At 47.3% G+C, this 22341-nt stretch overlaps 1 protein-coding gene across 4 annotated transcripts in view; it reads right to left on the bottom strand.

The window, feature by feature from the left end:
* The window catches only part of Mtus2 (microtubule associated scaffold protein 2), a 362594-nt gene that overhangs the window by 51506 nt on the left and 288747 nt on the right, over positions 1 to 22341 (bottom strand). The window contains exon 1 of one of the 4 annotated variants that reach the window (XM_041678088.1): positions 2582 to 2825. The exons of the other annotated variants lie outside the window; for them this stretch is intronic. Coding sequence (XP_041534022.1) covers positions 2582 to 2665 — 84 coding nt within the window. The 5' untranslated portion in view covers positions 2666 to 2825. Of the gene's footprint in view, positions 1 to 2581; positions 2826 to 22341 lie in introns of those variants that run through there. 4 annotated transcript variants of the gene reach the window in all.

Raw genomic sequence — 22341 nt, 5'->3', positions numbered from 1 at the left:
CCCAGGTCCTCTGCAAGACCAGCTCTCCAGCCCCAACACAGATCATTTTAAAGAAAATTTTTTTTTCTCACTTGGCAGTTTTGTTTTTATTTTGTTCTTTAGGAAGAGTGCACAGTTTCTCCTGGTGCACCAGGTTAAAGAGCCATCCCCAGGCACTGCTCTCTTAGCCCCGTCTCTGAAATGACTTTAAACGTTACTTTCACATCTATCATTGTTAAAAACAACACCTTAGCTCCAGTGTCGTCAAACTGCAAAAGAACATATTGTTATCTCTTAAAATCAAATGTTCTCTCTCAGGGTTATGGGACACAGTGGAAAAGGTTTGGTTTCGGAGGGAGAACAAGCTGGGCTAGAGCAGTCAGGAGAACTTCCTAGTGACCTCTGCCACACATGAACACTTTTCAAACTACATAGATGCTCAGCTGTCGGGACTGACAGAGGGCGGGGCTTACCCAGATCTACAGCTTGACACGCCCAAAGGCAGAGGGAATCCTGTCTCCTGGCACAGCGCCTGGGTGACAGGTAGCTGTGGAGTGAAAGAAGGATCCAGGCATACTTCCTGTGAGGTTATCCTGAAAAGCAAGCAGCAACACAAAAACGCTTGCTTTGGTTTTAAAAGAGGAAGTCGCCAACTCCTTCCCAGAGCACCTATAAATATAGGGATTTTACACTGATGTGGGAACACTCTGCTGAGACATGACGAAGAAAAAAATCAAGAAATATGGCGTGAGCATAATGAAAAGGGTCAATAATGCAATTCAACGTTTTGTTTTTAATCACAGAGAATTTAAGTACTGAACTTAGGGTTTCAAAGCCAAAACAAACGATAGCTACTTAATTATCACACTTCTAAAGAGATGAGTAATACCGAATTATTTTCCAAAATCCTTAAATGCAAGAATGACATAAGAAATATTATTTTTAGCAATTTGATTTAAGAGAAAACAGGGGCAAGTTCACTTCAGGATATATTCTTATTCTCTCTCTCTCTCTCTCTCTCTCTCTCTCTCTCTCCAGCCCAGGCTGACCTGGAACTGGATATGCAGACCAGGATAACCTTAAAACCATAGAGATCCATCCCCCTGCCTCTGCCTCCCGAGCGCTGGGATTAAAGGTGTGTCCCACCCCTGGACAATCTTTATTCCAAAGGTAAAACTTTTTTTTTTTGAGATAGGGACTTATTATGCTGCCCTTGGTGGCCAGACTTCACAGTCTACCAACCTTACCCACCTCAGCCCAGCAGCTGAGATTACAGACAACATCTCCGTGTCTGGCTTTATTTCTGGAACTTTTCGACCTGAGTTCAAGAGCACAAACTTTATGATAAGGTTGGGCATCTGGCTTCTCTTTCCCTTCAGCAAAGTATTGTTAAAAAGCTCCCTTGAAGGCCTTTCTGCAGCCACATCTCCTGAAAAAGAGCGGCTACAGTGGTGGTTTTTATAGCCACTTCCTGTATGTCTATTTCTTAACAACACACACATACACAGTGTAAGCTTTGACTCTGGCCAACAGATGCCAAACTCGCTGGCACGTCAGTACCCGAACCGGAGTCCTGGGTGAGTTTGAAGGGACAGCTTAGTTTTCCGAGATGGCGTGTGAGTGGTAGGTCAGCATTCATGAGCAGAGCTGACAGAAGAGGATCCCCACTGACGGCCCTGTAATGAGTTTTAAATTAAGCCATATATTTCCCCGTCACCTGGTCACACACTATATCCCAAGCTATCTACGAGTTGACGCCACATGGGTAGAAAAGAGGCAATTTCAGGCTTCTCGTCCCTCGTGAGATTCCATTTCATGCATCTTTGATGAAATATATAGAACATGAAGAGTTCTTGCTGGTAGTTATCTAGAGAGAGAATTAAAAACGCCCACGCCCCTCTGTAAGTGCCCAGACCAGGCAAACATCAAAAGCAAAGCCGGTCTTTGTGTTGAATCACTGTGCAGTGCTTGTTCTGACTCGATTTCACTTCTTCAGCTGTGGATTTTTTTTTTTTTTGGTGAACCCCCAGCCTCCCTGGCTCACCAAGGCTTGGCCCCATGCTACCTACCACTTTGTGACAGGAGAGTCCCATCGCCAACTCTATAGACCCTGTGCCTACTTCTCTGACATGGACAATCAAACCCAATAGGAAATACTCTTTACATCCAGAGTGATAAACTTTCCAAGTTCCAGTGTGGCTTAGGGAAAACATTGGTGCCTAGCTGACCCGCATCCCCCCCCCACACCAGAACATCTTAGGTTTCCCAGGTGCATAAAATGCACGAAGAACCTTCCCAGGATTCCCCTGGCAGTTTGGATTTCAAGACCTTCCCAGTATGTCTGCAAAATGCAACAGTTTTATCTGAGCCTGCAGGAATATAACATTATGTAAGGCCCCCGCAGAGCTCCGGCGAGCAAACGCTTTTCCGTGAGCACCACTCACGATCCAGCACCCTGGAAGGAGAACCCGGAGCTTCCTGCTCACCAACAAAGCACATAGGCATGCGAGGGAAGGGGAAGGGTGGGGGCAGAGGTGGATGCTCGCACCTTCTCTGCTCGGACCAAGGAGGAGGGGAAGAGAGGAGAGGGAAGGCCAAGTACCTTCTGGTCCAGGCACTGAAGGCAGTTATAAAGCTTGCAGCAGCGGTGGCCCATCCCGGCGGGCTGGCTCCACAGCACCTGCATTCAACGTCTCAGCCGTGGTCCCTAAGCCGAGGTGCTGGCTCCTAAAGGGACGCTCCGTGGAACTGTCACAACTTCCATGTGGTCTCCCGGCTACCTTATTTCTCCTGATAACTTCAGCGATTGCGGAGAGGAGGACCCGGGAGGAGAGGGCGGGGCAGCTGGCAAATCCTCCTGCGAGGGAGGGGCAGAAGCCTGGCTGCCGGCGCAGCAGCGGCAGCAGCAGAAGCAGCAACAACAGCAGTGAGGGCCACCTCGGTCTCTGGGAATCCTCAGAGCTGGGCGGTTGAACTGTCGCCTGACAACCCAGCCTTTGACAGTGGCATCTCCCTGAGCAGACAGTCGGCTGCTCTGGGTGCGGCACTGTCTCTGTACCGCGCAGACACGCCTAGAGAGGAAGCAGGGCACACACAAAAGGAGACCCACGGGGACCCGGGGTGGGGGGTGGAGGTAGACCAAAGCGAGCTAGCCTCTCTCCCAGTCCTAGCTGCCTGTCTGGCTAAGAAGTAAACATATATTTAAACGTGATGGATGGCAAGGTCTCTCTGTCCAGGGACTCCACTGTCCACAGGGAGGGCTCATGAGCAAATCTTCATGCCCCAAACAATTGCTTGGGTCTCATTTGTTGACATCTTTACACGTAAAATGTTTTTTACAAAACCTTAAGATCGCTGCCCTACACAAACTATACAAGAATCTTAAGGACTTAAGATTAAATTGGGATAGGAAGCAGCTGTTTCCCTTAAGCAAATGGCCTACCAGTCTTTTATGGGATTTGAACTTTCCAATCAGCTTGTAATTTCTCAAAATGAAGGAGAGAAGCGGCAAGAGGCAAAAGTTTTCTTCAAAAGAAAAACAAGAGACCTTGTGTTTTAACCTGTATTTATGCAACCCGGGAAGGAAAATATGCAAATATTTATAAAATTAGCTTTTCAGCAGAAAAATCCCAAAACTTATCATCAACAAAAATATAAAATTACAGAGTTAGAGATATGGTTCGATGATTAAGAGCACTCGATGCTCTTTCATAGGAGCTGGATTCTGTTCCCAGTACCCTTACGGGGCAGCTCACAACCTTACGGGGCAGGTCCAGGGAATCAAACGTCTCTTCCGACATTTGACATAAACTCTTCCCGGGTCTTCCTCTCCACAACTGCTGAGGTTATCAAGAGAAATCAGGTAGCCAGGAGGCCTCATGGAAATTGTAACAGCTCCCAGGGGGGTCCCTTTGGGAGCCAGCACCTCTGCTTAGGAATGCCACGGACACACTGAAGGAAGGGGCTGCAGAGTCAGCCTGCTGGGACGCGACCACCACTGCTGCAAGCTTTGTAACTGCCTGCAGCGTCGGGATGAGAAGGTACCCTGGACCCACAAAGCATTACACACACACACACACACACACACACACGCACACGCGCGCGCATGGCTAAAATAAATCTAAAACAATACACACTTTTTTTTTAAAGGAAATTTGCCTAAGGCTATAAACAGACAATGCATGCTGAAGCTAGGTGAACTTATTAACCTAGCAGATTTTCTCACAGATTTGAGTTAAGTAGTAGAAGCCGTGTGGATTTAGAGAGGACTATTTGGTGATCAAATAAGAATAAACTGGAATGTTTGCTCCAGTGTTGAAATCAGAAGCACACGCCTTTCTTGACTCCTACCAGATACATCAGGAGAATCTTTAGGACAGCAAATTGACTAGAACTAACAAATCATAATAAAATAGCCAAGCTCTTTGGCCCAACACTTCCCCTTCTACCCCACAGCAGGGCTCAAAGCAACAAGCAAGGATACGAGCATGGGGTGTTCAATACAGCATCACTTGTAAACACGGAATAGCACTCCTGCCCCATGTTGTCAAGGCATCCTACTATACAGAAAGGGAATAAGCTCATACACACACATGCATGCATGCATAAATGTGCGCACACACACACACACACACACACCCCACATGATTCACACACCACACACACCACACACACCACACACACACCACACACACATACACACACACACCACGTAAGCATACACACACACTTGGGTAGTTTTGAAATGATGTTTTAGAGATACTCCCTAACAACCAACCAACATAGAGTGGGAGGCAGGAGGATGAGATAATTTCCACTCGAGTCTCTTCCTCTGTCTTTATTATTAGGAACATGTTTTGGTTTGCTTTCAAGTGAAATGTATAGGGGAAAGGCAGGGACCTTCCACCATCCAGGCTCTGGGGAGTGGGGAGGCAGGTGTGGTGATCTGAACGAGAATGACCCACACCGCCTCACACATTTGAATGCTTGGTCTCCACTTGGTGGAACTGTTTGGGAAGGATCAGCAGATACAGCCTTGCTGGAGGAGGTGCGTCACTGGGAGGGGGCTTTAAGGTTTCAAAAGTCCATGCCAGGCCTAGTGCCATTCTCTTTCCATCTCCTGCTCGTGGGTCAGATGTTCAGCTACTGCTCCTCCAGCACCATGCCTGCCACCTGCCTGTCACCACAGTAACAGCCATGACAGCCATGGGCTCACCCTCTGAAACCATCAGCAAAATCTCAATTCAATGCTTTCTTATAAGTTGCCTCGGTGACGGTGAGTCTTCACAGCAATAGAAGAGGAACCAAGGCGCGAGGCTTTTGCTTTGTGGAGACGAGATCAGACCATTCCCTAGGACGGAAGACGCTCTTGCACTTTGACCTTAAACCCGGGCTGAAACTTCTACAGAAAAGTCATTGTGTACAAAGTGGCGATTTTACACACTATATTCAGAGCAGTATGAACAGTAGTCAAAAGGCAAACGCAGTCCGAGTGTCCATGGGCAGCTGAAGGTTAAAGGAATATATATGCAATGGAATAATTGCTTGGCTTAATTAAAAGAAGAAAAAAATTGTTGACAGATCCCCTGTTGTTGGCATTCTACCACCGAGTCACACCGCCAACCTCAAATGGGAGACTGCACGCAGACCACAATATGGTTGAACTTTGAGGACATGATACCATGAATAAACAGACTGTAAAAGAAGCCAGAGCCATGTGAAAGGTTATCCTGTGTTAGCTGTCTCATTATTGAGTCACAATGTTGCAGATCCAAGGTCAAGGAGCTATTTTTAGCCACCCACTGTCCATCTCTGTGGCTGACCTAACAACCTTGTAACTATCATGTGAAACTTTCTGAAACGTCCTAACCAACTCCTAGCTTCCATCAACACAAAAGCTAAGGATGTTACCGGGTCCCATCTGAGACCTCTAGAAGTGATTTCCCTGCTTAGCTGTGAACCCTGTGGAAAACACTTTGAGTTATTACTTTCTTTTGCTCTGTAACTCTTAAGACTTTCTTGGAACATATTATTTGGGTTCACCAGAGCTCTCCTGGGGGATTCTGTGTCTTGGAGATCTTGCAGGAATCTTTCTACAGGACCAGTGCCTTCAGGAGCCCCAGCAGGACCTAGATGGGGTAGATGCTAGGATGGGTCAACCCAAGGCCCAGTTGTGGCCCTGGGTTTTAGCCAGTCAGATCAGATCAAACCACTTGGGCCACCTACCTGCCTTGGGTCCTGCAGTGGCTCCCCGATATGCATGCCTTCAGGGTGGGTTTGTCCTCACCTGTGGTGAAGGGTGGGGGCCCTCTCTCCCGAATGCAGGGGCTAGCTCTCTTGCAGTAGTGGGCTCTCTAGCAAGAGGTAAGGCCAGCTTTCCCAGGGCAGTGAAGAGCAGGACGGGCTCAGTACAGCCCTTGGATTTCATCTCGCATCATTCCTGAGGCCTCCCGAGGTGCCACTGGCCACAGATATCAACACAGACCCTGGCTGCAGTTGGACCATGAACCCAGACATGGCCTTTCGCAGCAGCTTAGGTTCAGGCAACATCCTGACTTTGGGTGGAGGGAATGGCCACTCAGGTGGGAATGGTTCCAGCAGCCTTGGACATCACTAAGGCCTCAGGTTGCAACTGCAACCCTGGGCCTCTATGTGACCTTGAATGACAGTGTAGGACCCAGACTTCAGGTCAGACTCCCAGCGGTGGTAGTAGGACCATGGACCACAACATGGTCCTAAGCAGTAGCTGGGTCTGTATGTCCCCACTGCCCCCAGCAGCAGTATGGCCCTGAGACACCAACCTGATCCTTGATCTCGGGTGTCTGTACAGCCTTTAATGGCAACAGGAACATCGGACATCAGCACAGACCCTGGCTGCAGGAGGGTCACGGACCCTAACATGGTCCTCAGCTGCAGCTCAGTCCCAGACATCACCATGTCATTGAGTCACAGTGCAGGCCCCTCAGATGGATGCTTCCTAGTTCTTGGTCACCAACCTGGACTCAGGTTGCTGGTTTGACCCTGGGTTTCTTCATGGTGCTCGGTGGTAAGCTGAGCCGTGATGTCTATCTGGACCCTGGTCACTAGAAGGTTTCCAGACATGGCCCTCTGCGGTAGCCTGGTCCCAGATGGTAGCACAGGCCACCCATATCTGTATGGCTCCTACTGTGGCATGACCCCCTGACTCCATCCAAGTTGCAGGCTCCGACCCAGATCTCCGGCCTCTGTATGGGCCCCCTGGTAATCTGTGCCACAGAGTTCAACGCAGACCCGAGCTGTAGCTGGGCCTTGGATGCAGACATGGCTCAGGCAGCAGCTTGGCCTGGTCGACATCCTTGTTCTTAGTGGTAGCCCTGGCCACCCAGATCAGGATGGCTCTGACTGCGCTTGGCTGCTGGACACCAACAAAGCCATATAGGATGCAGCCCAGACCTCAGGCTTCATGTGGCCTTTGGCGACACCATGGGGACATAGGTATTAATCTAGACCTCAATTGTGGTAGGACCACAGGCATAGACACGGTCCTCGGCAGCAGTCTAGGCCTGGATTTCACCATGGCCCCAGGTGATGGCAAAAGTCACCCAGACCAGTAAGGTCCCAGTGGCAGAATCACTCGTGAACCCGATCTTGGTCCAGGAGGCAGCGCAGCACTGAAGTCAGCATGGCACTCAATGGCAAGAGATGCCAAGGATATAAACCCAGACCCTGGCGACTATAGGACCAGAGACCCACATCCGGCCTTTTGTAGCCACCTGATCCAGACACCACCATGGACCCAGAGGGCAAGCTGACCTCCACCATCAGCCCAATCCTCTACATCCACCTTTCTTCCTTTATGTGCCTTTCCATGAAGTATGACCCATTCTGCTTCTCTAACTCTCCCGATTCTCTGTCCCTTGTTTATTTCAGCCTGGGCCCAGGGACCTAGGCTGGCTTTTTTTCTGCCTGTTGGGAAGGTCTCAGATAGGACCCTTCTGCACAAAATCTTGTTCTGTAACTCTTAAGACTTTAATGGAACCGTTTCCATATTAGGACACATTATTTGGGGCAAGCTAAATCTGTGTTCCCAGGCTGGGGAGAAGCAGGTAGCGAAGAAGGTAGAGAGCTAGGCCCAGGAGAACCCATGGTTAGCATATGGGAGTGAGAAGCCCACGGAGAGGAAGCTGGAAGTGTCCTTGCAAGGCTGAGGCCACCACGTGTACAGCAGAAGCCACCAGAGTGTCCTTCGCTTGTTACAAAACTAAAGCCCACACCCTGGGGTAAAGACTTAAGACATTAACGTGACATGGGGAGTTGTATGCAGAACTATATGTAAGAGCATGTGCCAAGAAAGCCCACACCATGCAAATGAGTCCCCAAAGATACAGAAAGTGACAGAATCATCCCAATTCTGTGAGTGGGACTGTTTGAGTGTTGGAGGTACCCCGGGTCAGCAAATGCCCTAGTGGGAGTGGGAGGGGAAAGGGGGGTCAGCAGGCACAGAACTTCAGTGTTTCCCAAGACATTGCAGGCGCTGGACAGACCACTGGCCGTAAAATGCTTGCTGTATAAGCCTGAGCTCCGATCTCCAGTGCCCACGTTAAAAAAATAAAAAGTAAAAAGAAATAAAGAAAGAAAAGCTGGTGGGACTGAGAGAGGAGGAACCTTGGGGCTTCCTGGCCAGACAGTCCAGATTCAGGGACAAACTCTCTCCACAAATAAGGCGGAGAGGGACTGAACTCTGGCCTCCTCAGGCACATCTGCACGCACGCACACACACACACGCACGCACACACACATGCATGCACGCACACACACACACATAGATACTGCAAAATAACACAAATGTACTTAACGATACTGAAGTATGTACTTCAAAATAGCTAATGCAGTTAAAGCCAAGAATGGTGGCACACACTTGTAACCCTAGCTCTCAGAAAGCTGAGGCAGGAGGACTGCCGTGAGTTTCCTGCCAATTTAAGCTACTTAGTGAATTCTAGGTCAGACTGGGCTACACTGTGAGACTTTGTCTCAAAATAACCAGTGCCCCCCAAGGACATTTACAATAGCAAAATTTTATGTATGTTTTTAAAAGTACAATAAAAAAAATGGCAGCTTGTATTTTCTTGGATACAAATAGGCCCTGGGCCACAAGCTTGGATGCAGTCAAGCTTGAGGGAGTAGGAGGGCAACAGGAGACTCCTCGGGCCAAAACTTTTCTGTGGGGATGTTTACTCAAGCAAAACTATCTTCCTGAAGGAAAAAGTTTCTTTCTAAGCCAGGATACTCTGCCTTATTAGAAAGCTGCTATTCACTCATAGATAATATGCCACAAACCTCGCAAATGCCCTGTCCATGGAAGAGAGAAAGAGAGAGAGAGAGAGAGAGAGAGAGAGAGAGACAGACAGACAAGGGGCAGGGCTAGGCTTCCTACGTGGCTGAGGGTGTGGATTGAATCACACATGGTTCCGACATCCCACCTGTGATATGATTGCCCGGGCTTCAGCAACCTACTGCTCTAGAATAGCTTCCTTCTCCTCAGTCAACATTAGAGACACACTCAAAACGAGCAATAAAAACACCATTGGAAGCCACTTCTAGTCTCAACAGTTCACAAAACTTTGGCACCTTTGTTTCATCCATTTTTTTCTATTTTGGTTTTTCAAAACAGGGTTTCTCTGTGTAGCTCTGGCTGCCCTGGAACTCACTCTGTAGACTATGCTGGCCTCAAACTCACAGAGATCTGCCAGCCTCTGCCTCTTGAGTGCTGGGATTAAAGGTGTGTGCTACGACCGCCTGGCTTGGTTCATTATTTTCATCACCCAGGTTTAGTAATCATCAGGACTTTGATTGGGATGACTCCAGGTGCTTAGGAGGCTGAGGCAGGGGGATAAAGTTCAAGACTGGCTTGGCTAACAGAGCAGATTGAAATACAGCCTGGCCAATTTAGCAAGAACCCTTTTAAAAATGAACATGGCATGCTTTAATCCCAGCACTCGGGAGGCCGAGGCAGACAGATCTCTGTGAGTTAGAGGCCAGCGTGGTCTACAGAGTGAGTTCCAGGACAGCTAGGGCTACACAGAGAAACCCTGTCTCTAAAAGAACCAAACCACACTAAATGAAAAATGGAAAAGGTGAAGTAGCTTGGGGTAGGGTTAGCCTGGCTCCTACACAGCCCTCCTTCAACTTTCAGAAGCTAAAAAGTCAACAGATTTTTTCTTTAAAACTTTCTTTTTTCCTCTCCTTTTCATAAGTGTTCTACAGCAAAGTCCTACTTACTTCAGCATATAGTGATAAAAATCACTGACATTTTCTTATCTATGATGAGACCAAACATCTAATAAAATGAACACTGTATCTTTGGCCTCTCTTATCCAACTTATGACAAAATTTTGCTGATCTCCACTTTTTCCTTCTTTGTTCATGGATTCCATCAGGTCTGGGTCTGCTGGACCCCTTCTCTCTCCCTCAGGTCACAAGCTTATTCGGACTTTGCCAGTCGCCCCATGGAATGCTCCACAGCTCACCTGCCTCCTTCCTTCTCTCTAATCCCAATTCATTTGTTCTCCAGGCTGGGTTGGACTCAAGTTCAGTTCTAGGAGGTAACAGTGGGACTGTGGGCATGCCGGGAAACACACGATGGCTGGGTAGTCCTTCTACAGTTATTAGCTGAGATCTATATATAAATTATTCTCTCCAACTGAGCATTCAGCAGTTACTTGCCTAGCAATCCCAACAGTCTGGGTTTGAGCCTCAGCTAGTGTGGTAATAACTTCCTTCATTATTTTAATCACTTACAATATACTGTGCCCAGCAAAGACAATCTGGAAGCTAATTCCTTTGCTTTGGAGTGCTTGTGAGGGCCCAACAGACGGGAGCCTGTTCCACCTTGACTGGAGGTCAGAGGGTTTGAGCTTATTTTTGCTCTTTAAAGTTGTTGACAATAGATGAGGCTACACAAAAGAGATCCTGACCTAGGGTGTGGTTAATTAGTATTTTGGGTATAGAGGTGGATCCACTCCACCTGGACCAAGGGTTGGAGAGTTCAAGTCTATTCCTTATATCCTGTTAAGGCAGTCTATTGCCTCCCCCCTCCCCTTCTGGAGCGAAGTATATAAATAAGCATGTGGAAAATAAAGGCGGATGGATTCAGAATTCGGTATGCACTGAACTTCCTTCCTGATGCTGTTCTGTGTTTCTGTCACTTATTTTTCTCAGATCTGGGTTCCTTTTGGTTAACAATTCTAATCCTCTCCTACCCTGGAACGTATGTGTTTTGTCAAGGCTGGTCTTTCCACGAGTGCTGAATTTGAATAAACGGTACTGGAGGAGAACCCAAGGAGGCGGCTGCTGGTGGTGGCACTCGCTTTCTTGAATTTCTTTCCGAGCATTCTTATAAATTATGAACTGGTGTTTGTCTTAACATGCACCCACGCTTTGGTTAATTGCATTTAACCTTTTCAGATACTCAGCGTACTGAAGATTTACCCTATGGAGAAATTTCTTGGTGGCCCCTCTGCCCTTTGACACAGCTCATCTGTCTTCCTTGCTATCTGGCCGAAGAGATCAGCGACTCTCGGGTATGTTTCCTGCCACAGACCTGGAATCATTCCACCTTGCCAGGTAGGAGCAAGACTTCCTTCTGGGTAGGGATGGCAGTTGGACTGCACATGCTTGAGCGTCATCATCAGCACCTGAGGACCACTGGGAGGAAGGAGGTGTCCCTTAAAGGAGGTGATCCTTCCCATTGAAAAATATCCTTTGAAAAAGAAATCCAGATGTGGGGGCAGGGACGCTGATAAGGAGGAGACAATTCCTCCTTTGGGGACCTTTGAAGCTGGGGCTTGACTCTGGGTGGAGGATCAATGGCAGTGAAACTTAGAGGAAAAGAAATTGGTCCTTTCCAATGGTGGTGAAGAGGGAATGGGATGGGGTGAGGGCAGGAGGGGAGGGGGCAGGGGAGCATGAAAGGTTCTACACTCTGAATAAGAGTTCCCCAGGGCTAGGAATCTAGCTCAGCACTAGAACATGAGCTTAGCTTATGTGAGACCCAAATTCAATTCCCCCCCAACTACACAAACAAAATAACCAAAACTCCAGGGACCCCCAACGTGCTCCCCTATCTGCAGACGCTTAGCCTCTCAAAGCCAAACAGAAAAGGGTTTAGCCTTCTGGCATTTGGCACACTTGGAACTGGGACGTCATGGGCTCCTGATGCAGTGTGGTGGCTTTTAATTCTTTAAAGAGCTTGAGATGTTGGAGCTGGAGAGATGGCTCAGTGGTTAAGAGCACCAGCTGCTCTCCTGTAAAGGATTGACCTGGTGAGACAGGGTATCACTACGTAGCCCTGGCTGGTCTGGAACTCTCTCGGGACCAAGCTGGCTTTATAACTCCAGACTGGAATTAAAAGAGATGTGAGCTGCACACAGGGGGCAGCTGGGAACCCAACCTGGGTCCTTTGGGAGAACAGCAAGTGTCTTAACCACTGAACCATCTCTCTGGCTCCATAATGGACCTCATCCCTCTGGAAATAGGAGCCAAAATACTCTTTCAAGTCACCTTGGTCCTGGTATCTTAACACAGCAACAGAAGAATCAAGAGAACATCTAAACGACTTCTCTCACAGCAGCTGACCACAGCCACAGAAATCCACAAGGTTTTCTGGTCTGCACACAGCTCCAACTTGTTTCCTGATACTTGCATAGCAAGATCCTGAACTATGTCAGAACAGGGGCACAGACTGGGCTATTTATTTCATTTTAAATCTGACAGCATGAGATGTCAACAAAGATGTTTTCGCTCCCCTTTCTGATGTATTAATGATAAATTTTGCAAGGTACCGAAAGGTACCGATTTTTCGAAGATCAGAAAGTCATTGTACTTTGCAAACATGACATGACAACGCCCCTTCCCACACAATGAATATATTGATACATTCTGTCAAAAAGAGTTATGTTCCTGCTTTCTTAAAATAGCCATTTAAGCAAAACAGGCTGGGGGATCCCCAAAGAGGCTGTTGAGCTGCTGCACAGAATAGCTGGTTGCCTCATTAAAGACAGGGATTTCAGGCAACCTGGTTAATAAGTCTGGCCTCGCGATGAAAAACACCATTGGTTTGTTTAATACGCTAAAGCTTGTCTGTAGCTCGGACTGTACCCTCAGTGGAGGGTGGGCCCCGTTTCTCAGCCAGCACCTGTCTTGGTTTTCTTCATTCTAAGTCATTGGGCCTCCGCTCACTCACCATGAACCAACAGCCAAGGAAGTAGCCTCCCCCTTGTATCTTTCCTTTCACTAGCTCCCCAAGTATGGCCTAACAACTGTACCCTGATTTTCAATGCTTCTGCTTACAGTATTTGACTTTCTAAACGACAAGAAAGCGATGCACACTTAGTAAACACTGGACCACAAAATTTGAATTTGGATCTTTCTTGGGTAGGCAATATGGAGCTCGGTCCTCTAGCTTATGCTAACTTGAGGCAGTGACTCCATCTCCCAGTTAGCCCTGTGGCCTCGAGGGGGAGTCACATGTAAGTTATGACCTGCTGGCAAGCTACAATGGCCAGTTAGGCACACTGTTGATTTATAATATTCTTTAACATCATGTTTATAGGGCTGGGTTTGAACCCAGAGCCTCAGGTGTAACAAACATTCTACCTCCAATATTTTCAGCCTCCACTGTGTTTATCAGGCATAATCCCCCCTCCCCCCCGTAAGTATCTGTCATAGTTAGCTGCAATGTGTCAATCTGAAATAAACCCAGAGTCTCCTGGGAAGAAGGAATCGCAGCTGAAGAACCACCCTGAAGAACCGCCCTTGAGCAACTGTGTTTACATCTCAGCATCTTCTTAATTGCTAATGGATGTAGGAGGGCTCAGCCCACTGTGGGCGGTGCCATCCCTAGGCAGGTGGGCCTGGGCTATAAAAGGGAAGTAGCTGCTCAAGTCAGAGAAAGCAGCCAGTACACAGCATCCCTCCACGGTTGGTCTCTGCCTTGGCTTTATGATGGACTGGAACTCATCAGCCAAACACACCTTTCCTGCGCACGCAGCTTTCTGTCAGGGTTTTCCCACAGCAACAGCAAAGCCGACCACACTCCCTTCACGGTCGCCTTGTCTTGTCATGCCAACAGCCGCCAACCGGACCTCTCACTCCCCTGGACCTCTCCTACAATCCCATTCTTCACCCAGTTGCAGGGGTGACCTTCTAAACATGGAAAGCAAGCGCCATGCGAGCATCATTAAATGGCATTTAGGGTAGCTAGCCATCATCCCATGAATGGTGAGAACAGATCTTCAGTTTTCCTTCCTTCTGTCCCCCTTATGCATGGAGGTGCAGGGCCAATGCCTTCATGCCCCCTCCCATTCCTTCCCCATCTCCCCAGCTCATCTTCTTCCTTCCCCCGCTTTCCCTTCAGCTTGGATATCATGCATACAAGGGTGTGATAGGGACACACAAAGAACCACACAAATGCCTTCATGGATCTGGAGAAAGTCCAGGGTCTGAAAATCACACAACCATGCTTGATTTGTCCTTTTGAGTTCGACTTGTTGTGCTCAATACAATGATCTCCAGTGTTATCTATTCTTCTATGCAATGACAATAATTTATTCTTTGGGGGGGAATGGAAGGGTTTGAGACAGAGTCTTATGGTGTAGTCTTAGCCATCCTGGAACTCCCTATGTAGACTGTAGATCAAGCTGGCCTTGAACTCACAGATATCTGCCTGCCTCTGCCTCCTGAGTGCTGAGATTAAAGGTGTGTGCCACTACACCTGGTTAATTTCGTTCTTCTTTATGGCTGAATAAAACTTCATTGTGAGACCAGCAAGATGGCTCCGTGGATATTTTGAAACATCTTGCACTCTGGAATGAGGCTCACTTGGTGGTGGTGGTGAATGGTTTTGATGGGAGTTGAACTGCACTTGCAAGCATTTTATTGACAATTTTTGTATCTTTGTACATCACAAAGATTGGCCTGTAATTTTCTTTTCCATCTTCCCTCTTTTTTTATTGTGACATTATCTGATTTTTAAAACCTTTTTATTGATTCCTTGTGGATTTCACATCATGCACCCAGATCCTATTCAGCTCCCCTTCCCTTTGCCTTCTCCCTCTGCCCCTGCAACCCACCCCCCCAAAATCGAAATACAATAAAATTAAAAAGAAAAGAAAAAAAAATCTCCTCATGAAAGCCGCAGCATGGCACAGTAAGCCATACAGTGTGCCCCTCAGTCCACACGTCTTTCCTTGCAAGTGTTCACTCCAATGAGTCATTTAGTTTGCTTCTGCTGGGCCCTCGCTGGGACTCCTCTTGGACATCTTGCTGTTGCCCTATGGCATGGAGATCCTGCTACTTTGGAACTGCAGAACCTGGCTCTTTACATGCTCCAGCAGATCACAGATGCGGTGGACATGGGAGTGGGCCAACTCATAGCCCTGGTTTTGAGCCTGGGTGGTAGCTGATGTGGTCAGCCCACCAGCTCTCCCTCATCCTGATCACCAGCGGGCGCTCTCTGGCCCCGCCCCAGTGAGCTTGTCCGCTGCTGCAAGCAAAAAATGAAGCCGGTTCTCCTGCTCTGGCCGGTTCACCTGCATCAGGCCAACGGGGTCAGCTCTACTGTGTGCTGCCCGGGGGGGTGGGGGAGTGGGGGGTGGGGGGGTGGGGGGGTGTAGAAACTACTCTCCCTAGTGCTATATTTTATGAGGCACAAGACCAGCTCTCCCACTTTCATGACCTTGTTTGTGGCCAGCTTTGCCATATCTCCCTTGCCCAAGCCACCCTATGGCAGATGAGGGGCTGGATCTGTCTCTGCCACTGACTCAGATCCTTGGAGCCAGCTCACTTGCACCCCTGTCAACGGTGTCAGCTCTATTGTGCTGCCCAGGAGAGGTGCAGGGCCTGAACCCCCGCCTGAGGGCTGCAGTTAGTGAGGGGCAGGATCAGCTCTCTCCTGCCTGACACAGGAAGTGAGGGGCAAGGAGCAGAGGCATTATCTGGTTTTAATATCAGGGAAATACCAGCCTCATAAAACTAATTCAAAAGCATTCCTTTTTATTTTATTCTTTTATTTTGTGAATCAGTTGGAGGAACACTGGTGCCAGCTGTTTAAACATCTGGTAGAATTCAGCTGTAAGTTCATCTGGAATACGGCTTTTTCTTTTTTGGAAGACTTTATTACTGCCGTAGTCTCAACTGCACATTATCAATCTGCTTAAACTGTTTACAACGCCTTAGTTTAGTCTGGGTAGGTCTAGAAACTTATCCATTCTTTCTCTCTCTCTCTCTTTTTTTCCAGCTTACTGGAACAGGTTTCCAAAGCACATGTTAGCGATTGCCTGAGTGTCCTTGTTGTCTGTCATAATGCCTCCTTTTCCATCAGACCCTTAGTAATTTGAATCTCTTCTTTCTTTTGGTTCAGATAAAGATATATCGATCTCATTTCTCTTACCAAAGAACCAACTCTTAGCTTTGCTGGTTTTGTTTTTGCATTGCTCTTTTTACTTCCGTTTCATTAATCTCTGCCTTCATCTCTGTTATTGATTTTCATTTACTGGCTGTGGGTTTGGCTTGTTCTTAATTTTGAAGGGCTGGAGAAACGTCAAGTTTTTATTTGAGATTTCTGTGTTTTAAAAAATAGCTATTTCTTTATTTTTATGTGGGTTTACTTTTATGTATGTCTGTGCATCCCACATGTGTAGTACCTGAGGAGCCCAGAGGGGGCATTAGAGCCCCTGAAACTATGACTGGGAGCCACACACAGGTGCTGAGAATTGACCGCGGGTCCTCTGCAAGAGCAGCCAGCGCTCTCAGCCAGGAAGCCCTCTTTCCAACCCTATTTTCTTCTATTTGTTTAAGACTTGGCTTTTGTTTTCCAATGTCTTACTTCAGGGAAAGTGCCACAGGCTGCTGGGAAGATGCATGTTCTCCAGTGGCTGTGTCAAGTACTCACTCTGCAGATGTCTGCTAAGTCCATCTTAATTACAATGTCACTTAACTCTGGCTTTTTGAGGCTGTTTTTTTTTGGGGGGGGGAGGGGGTCTTGGTTGATCTGTCTACTGGCAAGAGTGTGGCATTTAAGTCACTACATTATTAGTATGTAGAGATTAATTTATAATATAATGCATGAAAGTCCTTGTCTAGTCATGTTTGGTATTAAAAATATCTCTCGCATCACCACCTTCTTTCCTAGATTTAGAGACCTTTCTGCTATGATTTTATTGAATAATTTTCTATGGTTCTAGTTTGAATTTCATCATTTATGCTCGTGAATCATACATTTGGTTTTTAAATGAAGTTCCAATGACCTTATAAGTTCTGTTCATACTTTATCTTATTTTTGTCATTGTCTGAATGTTCTAACATTTCTTTTGTCTTACATCTCTAATATTGTCTTCCCCTTGATCCATTCTATTGGTGAAACTGTCCCCTGAATATAATGATGTACTGAGCCTTTTCCTACAAATTTCAATTTAATATTTTCAATATTTCTCTTTTATTGCTGTATCCTGTACAACTTTCAGGGGCTTGGACCTGACTGGGGCCCACAAGGGAATAAAGGAAAGACAGACACACATAGTTGAAAGAGAGAGAGAGAGAGAGAGAGAGAGAGCCAGAGAGGAGAGAGTGAGGGAAAGAGGGCAGAGAGAAGAAAAAAGAGAGAGAGGGAGAGACAGAGACGAAGAGAAAGGGAGAGAGGAGAAGAGAGAGTGAGAGGGAGGGGGAAGAGAGAGAGAGGAAAAGACAGGGATCAGGTGGGGTTGGTCTGGGGTCTCTGCTGGAGAAACTGCAGCACCCTGGAAGTTCATCATGTTTATTTTAGAGTTGAACAGGGAGGTGGGGTTATTATATACAGCTAGACAAGGAAGAGGGGTTATGGCATATGGATAAATAGGCAGGTGGGTTATTGTATACAAGGGCAGGTTTAGCCAATTGGGTAGGGGCCATCTCTGTATGGGAGCTGTCTTCAGGCCATCAACACTGGGCAGGGGCGGTGGTGGCTACAGTGGACATTTTTACACACACCCTGTCAATACTCTCACACGGACCAGAGGAAAACTTGGCCATTTCCCCATGGGCCTGAGGCTTTGGGGTTCCTTGATATGTCAGTAACAATCTCAACAACCCACATTCTCTCAGCACGGCACTCATTCAGGGCATCCTCTGCTCCCTACACTTTATTAGACCCCCTTACGTATCCCGTATTGTCACCCTTATTTCACCCAGAGACTCAGATCCCTTAATCTGTGACAAGTGTACCTTGGTACCGACTGAACCAAACTCTAACTGGGTTTCTAGGAGTCCTCTTTTTGTCTGGGCCTAATGTACGGGTCTTGCCTTTGGCTAAGAGCTACAGCAAGGTCCCCTCATATCTTTTCACTGCCTTCTGTAGGAGTCCCAGGAGTTCCTTTAGGAACCCCATTACCTTCCTGGTGACTTCCTCCCCTCTGCCCCATCCCTGCTCATTGGCTATTAATCCCTAGCTGTGTGTTGTCATGGAGGCAACTAATCTTTCTCCTATTGCCAAGGTCCTGATGCTTATCATAGCAGTCCTGAATAGCCTACCTTATCACGGAAGTGTCAGAATGATTTTTCTTCAACAGGACAGATTGTACCTGGCAGAAGCCCAACAACCTCAGCATGTATTTTTTTTTCTGCTTTGTTCATTTTTCCTCACATGATTCAAATTGAATTTTAAATTTGCTCAATCAATTCATATCGTCAAAGCAGTCTCAGTATATAATTCCTTTATCGTCCCTGTATTTACCAAGGGCTTCTGTGATATGCTAGGCATCATGAGATTGCTTCTGCACTGAGACGGGTTCACTGTTTGAGGCAGAGGACGGTATTTACCCTGCTTGATGGGCCAGGGTACTAGGAAGGGCTGGGCGAGAGAGCTCGGAGATCATTTCTCTTCCCAGGAGGCTAAGGATCTTTCTAAACTACAAGGTGAATTTCTGATCCTGATGCTTCTGTGTGCATTCACCTGGCACACCCTAGCCCTGCACTAAAGCACACTTGATCCAAGGCCCCAGGAGGACAACGGCCATCAGTGGCAGGATGCTCCAGCAACATCCATAGGCAGCCTGCACTATGATCTCAGTGATGGGGATATATGGGGATTACTGCCATGTGGGGACAATGTAGGACTGGGGAAAGGCTAAAAGAATTCTCTAGCTCGGCCTTCTTCTGAAGGATAGAAAAAGACAGGCCTTCTTCTGAAGGATAGAAAAAGACAATGAGAAAATGCCAAAGAAGAAAGCAATAAGGGGACTCTCTTAGTTGTTCCTGCTGGGTCTGCTTTCTGAGCACCTCCTCTGTCTAGGCAGTTGGCCTGGATCCTTAGGCACCCGCGATTACCTGTAGCATCACTGCTCAGGAAGCAGGAACTGCCCTCTAAGAATGCTCTAGAGCTACAGAAGCAGGCGAGACGTAGTCTTCTGTGTGGGCGCCAGAGGAACATGTATTGAATGAGAGAACAGGTTCTGGTGGCATAACCTGGTGTGTTTCACACTGCCCGGCACATCTGCAACCTGTCCTAGGATGCACCTGAGGCTGTCTCTCACAGTAGCAAGGAGTCTATGTTGACCTTGTTCCCTGCTGGACCCTGGAGCCCAGAGAAGCATCCCCGCCACCAGAAATCCCAGAAGAAAACTAAGAATTAAATGACTGTAACTGGGAAGAGAGGTTTAAAGGGATCTTAACAGTAGTGTTACAGCCCGACGGTGCGGTTCACAACTGTATTGTTAAGCTAGATATTTTTAGGTCACCGCCATTACCAGAGCGAGAGATGTGTGTCTTTCGTCAGTTAGAAGTGACTGTTCTAGGTGAGCGGCTTAAATGAAGACAACCCAAGTAAATGCCTGGGGCCGGAGGCTGAGAGCTGCCCCATTCAATCTCCTGGCTGCTGATAAGGCTGTATCTCTTGGAAGCCCTGGCTGTCGGCAAGATGCCCCCGGCAAGATGCCAGCACCTTTTTAGGGTTCCCATGTCCTCAAATGTCAGGGCTGAAGATAAGAGGGACAAACCACAGAGAACACAGCTCTTGGGAGAAATGAGGTATGGGGGAGGGTTTTATTTAATTCTCAAGTTTCTGTGGGACCCAGACAGTTTTTAAGAGGTTTGAGATATCATATGTGACCCCTTCTTACCCACGTTAGATTTGTGGTATGTTCTAAAACAGCATCCATCAGAACCCAAAGCAGGTTGGATTCTGGGTCACAGAACGCGGGTGTATTTTAACCGACTGGGAGGCATACATGATGGTTTATGAGACGTTCAGGCAATGTGGGCCATGTTGCTTCATTTGGTTAGGAAACCCCTTTTTTCCCCATTGGACGAAAAGATCTCTCTTCTCCCAGAACATCCTCTCACAGAATATACCCACACAAAGGAACCACTTTGTATGCCCGCCCAGTAGTTTTGCTACCCTGACTTTGGGGATTTTCCATTATGTAATGAGAAAATCAAAATACCATTAAATAAATAAAAAATAAAAACATCCCCTAACCAAAAACACTAACAGAAATGCTCATTGTCTTAAAAGCATTTTTTTTTATATTCTATCCCCTTTCCAGGCTTAATTATATATAATGTAGGTCATTTTGCTTGACTTCAAGCCAAGCTTGAATGACTGTCCTTGAACCACTGATGTGTTTTTCATGGGTAAGATGCCCCACTGTAAGGATGCTAAGGATGACCGTTTCCTCTCTAAGTGGGCCACGTGGTTCTGCAGAACAGTAACAAGCTGAGAGGACTGGAAACTTCTGAGCGGTCCCCAGGAGACTGTGGCTCCTTTCCTTCCTGCCTGTTGAGAAAGTGGAGCCCCTTCATCAGCACAACCCGTGCAGGGTGCTGCACGGAGGGCATGCGAGCACCCCTCTGCTCTGGGGCAAGCACCTTCCACTCGACCTGAAACACTGAGCGTGAGCAGTTTCTCTCACTGAAAGAAGGAAGGAAGACACTGGAGGTGATGTGGTAGGGATACAAAGTGAAAGACGAGGATTGAAACCTCTCTCCAGATATACAGTATGAACACGGGTGCCCCAAAGGCCCTCCTTCCATGTGTTGAAGGCTTCCCCTCCCTCTAGCCCAGGGTGTTTGTCCTAATTTGGCTTCTGTTGTTGTCCTAAAACACTTTGTGGGGTGGACTTTTCTCTCATCTTCCAGTTCATTAAGAGGGAAGACAAGACAGGAACTCGAGGTAAGCACCAATGCAGAGGCCATGAAGGACTTGCTCTCCCTGGCTTGCTCAGCCTGCCTTCTTAGACAAACCCAGGGCCACCTTGCTGAGGGGTGGAGTCACCCACAGTGAGCTTGACCCTCCCAAATCAGTCATCAGACGCCCCATGGTCATGCCCACAGGTCCCTTTGATGGAGGCAAGTCTTCAGTTAAGATTCCGTCTTCTCTGTGTTCCCCTGGCACAAACCAGGAGCATGCTACTGGAGAGGTGGCAGAAAACTCAAGGTATAGAGCCAGCCTTGGTGAGAGGCCTTCCAGATCCTGGGGTCTAGCCTCCTGTCTCTGTTCTGCTCTCTGGCTTTCATGAGTTGAGGCACTAACTTCATGGAGCATTCTCTACCATGATGCGCTCCCTCACTACAGGCCCCATAGCAACGCACAGGGCCTGAGACTTCTACAGCTGTCAATCAAAACAAACCTTCCCTGTTTTCAGTCGAGTGTCTCAGTGTTTTGTTACAGTAATGGAAAGCTGACGCCGAGATGTAGTAATTATTGAAACTGATAGGAAGATTCTCATGCATCATTTATTCATTTTTTCCATATGTAACACCCTACTCCCCATCTTGTCTAAGGGAAGCCACCCATTCTCTCCTGTAGCAGAGCATCCAAAAGGGCTTATAGGGCTACTCTGGCATCTCAGATTATAAAAAAGCATACTCTGGTTTGAATGTGACTCCCCAAATTCAAATATTGCAAACTTAATCTACGACTCAGCAGTACTGGGAGGTGGGGCCTAGTGCGCAGTGTTTCGGTTACAGCGGCTAATGCTGTTATAAAAGATTTTCCAAGGTTTTCTCTTGGCCTCCTATGTTCTACAATAAAAATGCCCGGATGATAAACCAGCACCACCACCTTGACTTCCCAGCCTTCAAAACTGTAAGGAAGGTTTGTTTTCATTATATGTTATTCAGGCTCAAGGATTTTGTTGCAGCATCACCAAACAGATTGAATCAAATTAGACACCGCATTTTCTCCTTTCCGTTTAGGTTTTCTCATCTACTTAACAACACTGCTTCGGCTGGAAAGTTCTCCATGGGGTGGGGAGGAGATAAACGCATGCAATTTTCATGCCACTTGAACATATGATTGTCATCTGCCAATTGATGTGGGAGAGTCTTCTGTTTTGTGTTAATTTCATTGGTTAA

The sequence above is a fragment of the Microtus oregoni genome, unplaced genomic scaffold (assembly GCF_018167655.1).
Source record: "Microtus oregoni isolate MIOR12 unplaced genomic scaffold, Mior012 000029F_ref0000214, whole genome shotgun sequence".
Classification (NCBI taxonomy): domain Eukaryota; kingdom Metazoa; phylum Chordata; class Mammalia; order Rodentia; family Cricetidae; genus Microtus; species Microtus oregoni.
The sequence above is the reverse complement of the archived record's forward strand: the minus strand, read 5'-3'. Positions and strand labels throughout refer to the sequence as shown.